Source organism: Ptychodera flava, chromosome 15 (genome assembly GCF_041260155.1).
Source record: "Ptychodera flava strain L36383 chromosome 15, AS_Pfla_20210202, whole genome shotgun sequence".
NCBI classification, from domain to species: Eukaryota; Metazoa; Hemichordata; class Enteropneusta; family Ptychoderidae; genus Ptychodera; species Ptychodera flava.
Genome location: NC_091942.1, coordinates 16,035,994 through 16,044,666, shown reverse-complemented (window position 1 = coordinate 16,044,666; position 8,673 = coordinate 16,035,994). Strand labels below are relative to the sequence as shown.

At 39.5% G+C, this 8,673-nt stretch overlaps 1 protein-coding gene across 1 annotated transcript in view; it reads right to left on the bottom strand.

The window, feature by feature from the left end:
• LOC139151322 (aconitate hydratase, mitochondrial-like) overlaps nucleotides 1-8,673 on the bottom strand; it is a 57,195-nt gene that overhangs the window by 1,581 nt on the left and 46,941 nt on the right. The window contains exons 18-21 of the mRNA XM_070724018.1: nucleotides 4,005-4,102; nucleotides 3,545-3,638; nucleotides 2,670-2,802; nucleotides 41-162 (exon numbers count right to left, since the gene is read on the bottom strand). Coding sequence (XP_070580119.1) covers nucleotides 41-162; nucleotides 2,670-2,802; nucleotides 3,545-3,638; nucleotides 4,005-4,102 — 447 coding nt within the window. The remainder of the gene's footprint in view (nucleotides 1-40; nucleotides 163-2,669; nucleotides 2,803-3,544; nucleotides 3,639-4,004; nucleotides 4,103-8,673) is intronic.

Genomic DNA, 8,673 nt, shown 5'->3' with positions numbered 1-8,673 from the left:
TAAACGCCATGCACAACAAATGAACAGCTGATAGACTGACCTTTCCTGGCGTCAGGTCTTTAAGATTGAGTAGTGATATTTTGCTGTCTGGATGAATATATTCATAATCATGTGGGTTGGCAAAGGTCAGTGGCAATACACCTTGTTTCTTCAAGTTGGTCTCTGTAAAGGAAAAGTCATCGTTGATGACCCAGTCCCCGCTTGCTAATGGGTACTTTGATTACAGGTTCTGTGATAAAAATACTTTGATACAGATGGCACTCAATGGCCAAGAATGAGTTCCATGGTGATGAAAAACATAAAACCAATGTAGGCCACTATCCTAAAGGTCATTAAATGAGTCAACTGGGAATTAGTTGACAGGATGTTGCAAAACATTTTTTCATTCTATCCTAACACTAATAGATAACCGTACCATATTTCATAAAGTTTAATGTAGTATTTACAACACTATGAGATCAACATCTGTATCAAGTTTCATCAAATTTGACGTTGTATTTGTGGATATATCACTCTAATTAGGAAAGGTCATTACATATGCAATTACAAATTAATTAAAATGACACTGATAAATGTCTTTTTCACTGTTAAAGCAATGTGAGCTTAACATCTGTACAAAGTTTCATGAAATTTGATGCAGTATTTCTGACATATCAACCTAATTATGAAACTTCAATAATTGACATGATACTGCTACATGATGTGAAACAACTGACGAGCATGTATGAAATAGGTCAATGTCCTTGTACCAACTTTGAATGATACTGTTGGAAATACCGGTATGTCTGAGTTATGGCTCAGTACAAGAGAAAATCGTAACAAATTTGCCGCCACGCAGCGATATTTGATCTTACTGTTTAAAAATCAACACGTATATGTATTACATAAGTCAATGTCCAGGTACAAACTAATAAAATCAGTTGAGACTTGCTAGAGTTATGGCTCTCGACATGAAAAAAACCATAACAAAATTGCTACCATGTGGCCATATCAGACCATATCGAGAAACAAATCAATGTACTTATGTATACTATAAGTCAATGTCCTTGTACCAACTTTGAATAAATTTGCTTGATACATGTCTGAGTTATTGTTCAGGACATGGAAAGTCGTAAAAAAAATGGCCACAAGGCGGCTATATTGGATCGTATCACAAAACAATTCAATGTGCATACGTATACCATAGGTCAATGTCCTTGTACCAACTTTGAATAAAATCAGTTGAGATATGCCTGAATTATGGCCTTGTACACGAAAAAATCATAACAAAATGGCCGCCTGGCGGCCATATTGGATCATATCACAAAACAAATCCACACGCATATATATGACATTGGTCAATGTCCTTGTACCAACTTTGAATAAAATCTGTTGAAACATGTCTGAGTTATGGCACTGTACATGAAAAAATCGTAATAAAATGGCCGCCTGGTGGCCATATTGGATCGTACCACAAAACAAATCGACATGCATATATATGACATAGGTCAATGTCCTTGTACCAAGTTTGAATAAAATCGGTTGAGATATGCCTGAGTTATGGCACTGTACATGAAAAAATCGAAACAAAATGGCCGCCTGGCGGCCATATTGGATCGTATCACAAAACAAATCAATGTGCATATGTATGACATTGGTCATTGTCCTTGTACCAACTTTGAATAAAATCGGTTGAAACATGTCTGAGTTATGGCTCCGTACATGAAAAAATTGTAATAAAAGGCCGCCTGGCGGCCATATTGGATCGTATTGCAAAATAAATCGATGTGCATCTGTAGGTCATAGTGCTATGCCTTTGTGCCAAGTTTGAACAAAATTGGTTTGGCAGTGTCTGAGAAACTGTTGATGACGGACGGACGGACGGACGGACGGACGGACACACGGACGGGACCCAATCTATAAGTCCCGCCGGACTTTGTCCGCGGGGACTAAAAAAGAGGGTGGGGTCAGAGAAACTCAGCACACAATAAAGGGTTTTACAGTGTAGCATTAACTTTTAACATTTGAAGGCTGTGAGGTAAATTTGTCTTCAACTGATCTGGTATCCAACAAGTATAGTACAGTACAGTGATCTGAAAAGATATGTATATTTGTTTGCAGATCTGGACAACCATGTGTACTAAAAATTTCAGTTATCTGGTCCGATTGTTTCCAGATAGAGTGATATTTTATCACTTTTCCATATTCTTGAATCTTCGTAATCACAGATCAACACATAAATGAACACATTCCTTGATCTGACAATCAGAACTCCACATTTGGTTCTCTTTTTAGTCTTGCCATTAGTTTAACCCCTTAAAGGTATACTGTCACCTGTTTCAATTTTGCCACAGTTACCATGGAAAGAGAAAATCTAACCAATCACAGATTTTAAGCAGGTGGCCGCTTTTTAAAAACAGTGCCCTCACATGGGCATTTTGAATACCAAGGAATGCCCATTGCCTGTATATGGGCATATTTAGATTACAGGTGACAGTATACCTTTAACTACAGTTACCACTATTATATCAAACATATCATGAACACGTGTATGATCTCTCTGGAATTTTCTAGTGCTGAATTTTTTTAAAGGAATTCATTATAGCATTCTACATTCAAGAAAGTCCAGAGGTTCAAGACATCATCTATGGGAAGTTTTTTATGAATTCAGCAACTGTGTGCAATCTTACCGTGAATTCTAGCAAAACTCTTGACAATGATAGCCCTGCCACCGAGATGCCTTGGTTCTAACGCTGCATGTTCCCTGCTGCTGCCTTCTCCGTAGTTCTCATCGCCGACTGTGACCCATGGCATTTTCTGGGCCTGAAAATTCAGACACAATACCGATATCACTGAACATGTGACGCTTGCACAAAACGGTGATATCCCGATTTGTATTTTATGAAGGCCTGTATTTACAGTTTGCTTACAGGACGTATTACATGGCACACTTAGCATCAAGACTTGCACAAAGCATAGCAATACTAGGTGATTGTACTCTTCTCTGTAAGGCCCAGATGAAAGTTACAGTACTAAGATTGTTTACTCAGGCATGCATTTACTGTTTGCTTACAAGAAGCCTTGCATAGCAAGTGTCTCATTAATACTTACCCATTTGACAGAGTGTACGGGTATTAGGCACAATCATAAATTGCAATGTAATGGAGTTTCACACAAGAGAAAGTCATAATAGTTGTGGTTCCCAAAAGGAATGTCAACAATACTGCGGGCCTTTGCACCTGTGGTCATATTTTGTTGCTGACTCCTTAAAATGCTCTTTCATTGGATTGTACCCGATAAAATTGATGAAAATGTCTACATTGGAGGGCATAACTTTCATTGAATAGTCAAATGATCAATACAATGCAAATGTCGTGTCTTTGTGAAACTTTTGAGCAGAGACCTCATACAGTGATAGACCTGATTTTGATGTTTTGCTTTGCTTGCTCTGTTGTTTCTCACACCGTTTTGTGACACATCCCAGTGGGTCTGCACCCATCATTGATTCACACACTGTTTGTGGACAGCAGCCAAAACTGACATGCTGTGTATACTGGGTTTTTACCTTGTAAAATCTAGCGGTGTCTGGTACTGATCCAAACTCTCCAGTTACTTGGTTTCTGATCTTGTTCACCTCGTTGTTCTCTGAATTGACAGCACTGAGATGGAGAGGAAGTAGATAGTTAGGGACGGAAATGAGAGAGAGAAAAAATTAGGAAAACTGTTGAGGAATTTCAAGTTCATAATGATGGTGATGAGACGTTTTCTAGTTCATCCATTTATGGTGAAGTCTTGTTCCAAATATTTTACAAGCACCTATGTTCACAGACTACCAAACAAATGCTAACTTCCTCATTCATATTTTTATTAAGCTTCATGCTACCCTGGAAAATGAAATGTCCTTGTCTTATGTCTTAACAAGCAAAAAAAATGCGTCATATATCAGAAAACTTAGAGTGTCAATCAAGGAACTATTTTCAGATTGCACAATATAATTTTTCTTGACTCTTCAAGCAATGACTTACCCGATGAATAGATTATTTGAGATGTTATCAAGATGTCCACGGTATTTCAACCAAGGACCAGCAGCACTGATGTGGTCTGTCGTACACTTTCCTTTTACCTGCAAGGGGTTACAACAGAAGTTGTGTCAATATGATCACTTCTAATACTTGCATACAGCAGAACATACCTCGGGGACAGATATTCTGACTCTAAAATTTTACAATACTAATTTGGTTACCCGCCTGTGGGGTCTCATTTTGAGGTTCATGATTGACTAACGTTTTCACCTGCTTACTTTTGTGAATATTGAAAATTTCATTTTCCCCCATACTGTCGACACAGGAATGGCAGCCATTTTGAATTTCAGTGTCCATAAATACCTTGTTATCTGTTTCTCTAGAACAAAATTTTGAATGGTGACCCCTGATTTTTGTTCTTCATTTTGAAAGGGAATGGTTTAAGTTTTCCTATGGAAAGTTTGAGCGGAAGTTTAAGTCTTTCACCCCAGTTCCCTGTATACAGATCCAACTTACCATAGAAAACAATAGATTTGGGACAAACCATGGTGGTGAAAGGGTTAAAGGTCTGGTGAAATGGTCCCGTTCGTGTGACTGAATATCTTCCAGGGGGTCAATACTATTACACTCGCAACAGAATTGCAACCTAAAAGTACGCGCAAGTGTTAATTTTTTTGATATTTCTATGCGCGGCTTTCATGGGGTCATTTTGCGACACTCAGGTCACGCCCATAGCGGGGATAATAGTTGGCCGTCTGTGACGTCACAGGTGTGTTCATTTACATCGAATAGCGGTCCAACGCCGCCTTATCTCTGCCCGGTATCCGCTAACAAAACAGGCTCCAGTCTTCGCGCTGCCCATTTGCCACGTTCGCCAATGCGAATCGAAATCCGAAGTGGCGAAAAAAAATCGATCCTAATTCGCCACAGCGGCGAAACTGATTTTGTTTAAAAAATATGGTGAAAATAAAGAAAAAACGTTGGTTTTTTAGTCTTTTGTTTAATCTGCGCTTCTCTCTCGGCGATTCGCAAAAACTGTGTCTACTTCCGTATTATTGCGTTCTTTCCGTCGTACGTATTTGCAATCGAGCCAAGTCTCGCGAGAGATTTGACGTCATTTAGTCTAGTGTGCAGCATGCATAAATGGCTCTCGCGAGAATTGAAACTTAGACACACGCAATCGAGCCCTCGCGATAAATTTGACGTCATTTTGTCTAGTGTACAGCGGGCATAGGAACGCTCGCTCGCGAGAATTGAAACTTTTGCTATACATAGCAGACATACGCATTTTAATCGAGGCAACAAGGTTCGGTGTTGCAGTTGATTTACATTGCGGTCTCGATGTTCTGTGTTGTGCATTTTAATCACAGTCTTCAACATTCCATGTTGCGGCCGATTTGCATCGCGGTCCTCGTGGCCCGGTATTCCCCGTTGTTCTTCAATGCCGTCCCAACGACGCGTTCCGTGTTGCTGTCGATTTGTATCATGAAGGACTCTACCTCCATGATTTGTATCGCCATCTCTATGTTCCGTATTGTGTTCGTTTTAATGGTAGTCAATTCAGTGTTGCTGTTAATGCAGCTGATTTGTAGTTATAGTGCATTTTAATCACGGTCCCATTTACGTTTTAAGTTACTGTTGATTTGCATTGCGATCCCGACGTTCCGTGTTGTAGACAAGTGCATTTTAATGGCAGTCACAACGTTCAGTGTTGGTGTTCATGCTGTTGATTTGCATTGCGGTCCCAACCTTCTGTGTAGCGAGTAGCGAGGCAGGCTCAGCCGAGGGACCGTGGCCGATCGTACGAACCAGCAGAGACAAGCACATTATGGTTCAAACACTCAACACTTGACGGGAACTTGAAAAAGTTTACAGTTGAGCCGTTCATGTTCTTGCCGCTGTCACAGGCACCAAAAGAACAACGTTCTCCCATAGTGAAGGAGGACACTGTCCTGATCATGTAAGCGGAAACCCTAGAAGTTACCCCCCGTAGGGAGCTTACGGAGGTGTGAAATACTTTAATTCCCGTTATGAGATACGGCGTCGGGCAAACTTCGGAAAGCCGAAAAAAGTCGACTGGAGAGGCTCGGGGGACACGCCCACATTGCATTTTCTTTTGCCATATTTCATAATCACGCGCGCTAAACGAAAAAAGAAATGAATGTAACTGTTTTATAGACCATCAACTGTATTTCTGTGATTTTGCAACATGGGCATTTCACCAGACCTTTAAGTCTTTCATTTTGAGGCACATGCTACGTTCAGTGAAAATCCATTAACAGTGTGCCCTCTTAACTTTACAGATTTCTCAACTCTTTGAGTCCACTGAGGATTTTTCAACAAATTTCCTTCAGTCAGCCCTATACCATTAATACAATTTCCCTGTGTCAAATACAACATTCTTCAGTCATTGGTGTGTATCAAATTGGCATAGAGGGTACACTAGCCATTGCTGAGGACAACTGTTCATGATCTTTCCATTCCCTTTTTTAGTACAAAGGTCTGATTTCAAGCCCTTGAAGCAATGGGTCTATACAACTTAGGTACTGTTCATAGCTTTACGTCTGTTTTGTTGAATTAAATCGTTTCCAATCTTTTGCTCTCAACTGAAAATCTCCCTCGGGTAAAATAAATTTAGCACTGACAACATCAAATATATTGCGGGTATTTTCGTTAAGTATAACTAACGGCATAGAAAATGCCCATTTTATACTTATACAAACATGCCACTGTAGCGATATGATATATCACACCAGAATCACGATTTGGTCGCGATAGGCCCGATATTTCAACAATGTCAAACATTTTGTGTTGGAATGCGCTACCAAGGTTTGCCATTTTCCACTGGATAAGCAGGTATGTAAGCGGTCTGAAATCACCAAAGTGCGCCGGCAATCTGCGCCGGCGCATTTCAAACTGCGCCCCCATTTTGCGCCGGTATATTGCGCCGCCCAAACTGCGCCCTTAGGCCTACTCTGCGCCAAAACACTTCCGAGTGTCACAACATCGAGTAGTCGCACTTGCGTAGCAGGACGCTTTGGCAGTGCAGACTGTAGATATTAATATCCGTGCCTAAAAAATGCAGCTCGAAAAATGATATGACATGTTTTCACGGAGTCTCGGAGGTACGAGACCATGTTATGTTTGTATGGGACGGATTACACTCACTTGGCGGTATCGTGGCTTGGCCTCAGCAGCAGTCAAAATTTGTGAATTTTGCATCTCCATAAAGGCCAGGGACTTGATACCCGGGATCAAGTTAATCCCGTTCACCTTTGACATCCACGGACGGGATCGAATGTTTATGTCTTTGTAAATTACGGTCAAGATTAGTGTGCACAGGAGGTTGTACACAGGCCAATGTGTTGACATGCAAACAACAGATTATACGACACTGAATATAACGGCAAGACCAGTAGGCCTATACATGTACAGAGAAACAACGTTTCATGAAGCCCACAATTCTTGTAGCAATAATAGGTGTACTTCAACAGAAATGACAAAGGTACAGTCAATCCACGACGCCGCTGCAACTGGCGTTATTACGTTCCGAATTCGGCTTACCCGGGGCTCTGGCTGCAACTGTACAATTATTGCAGCTAAACGATAGCGTAGATGTCGTGCCATTGCCAAGATACTCTGCTGTTTCCGATCGTTTTGTCTACAGAACTACTAAAAACTCTCTCAATTCGACAAGAAAAAATAATTACGGTTTGAAATCGGTGCATTAATTTATATTTATAAAAATACCGTCAATGACGCTGTACCTTCTCTAATGTGTGGCCAGGTCAGGTAATTGGTTGTTGGCATGGAGTTGTTGGTAAATAGTTGATGATGTAGGGGCATGAGGTGGGATATGGACCCAAAGAACCCAAAAGATCATTAAATACATCAATCAAAAAAATTCTAAGCTACAGTATAAACTGCCTAAGATAGATAGTTCAATGTGGAAAAAAGTTAAACAATTCAGAAATAAGAATTAACAGTCCAAAATAGTAATGACGCACTTCCTTACTGACCTGAGTGCATGTGAAATACACAACCTGGCATCTGTAAATTAAATGTATACCAAGTGATCATTTCCAGTCACTTTTAACTGTTTTTAATGGATTTTCCAAGAGTCCTGTGGAAATGATGAAAACGCCTATCTGGTCTTGTGTTTACCCTCATGGCTGATAATTGTCATAGTATTGAAAAAAAATTGAAAGTGAAGAAATTACTGTTTTTAATAGGCATATTTTCCTTGAAATACATGACCGTGTAAAGAATATATGCTAAAAGTGTTTAAGAGTAAATTTCTTTTCAAAAAATAATTTAATTTGTGACCAAAGGATTTTTATTCTTTGAGTTTACAAATTCAAACATTGCAATTTGTTCAATCATCTTGTGCAGTGCAAAATTTATAAAATGACTGAAAAACAAAAAAAATTGGCAGAATTACAGTCTTTGTGATGTAAAATTATGGGTTGACATCACGATAACTGTTAATCTGTTTGAAGTACTAATATACTATAATTTAAAAAAAAAATTTATGCAGAAACGGTAAAATATATTGTCAGCAATGTAGTGTTAATTTTGACTTTACATCAAAATATGCCTTTGCTGGATACCAAATATATAGGGCGAAATATCAGCCATGTTCAGCAAAATCCACACAACAGCATCGATCCTT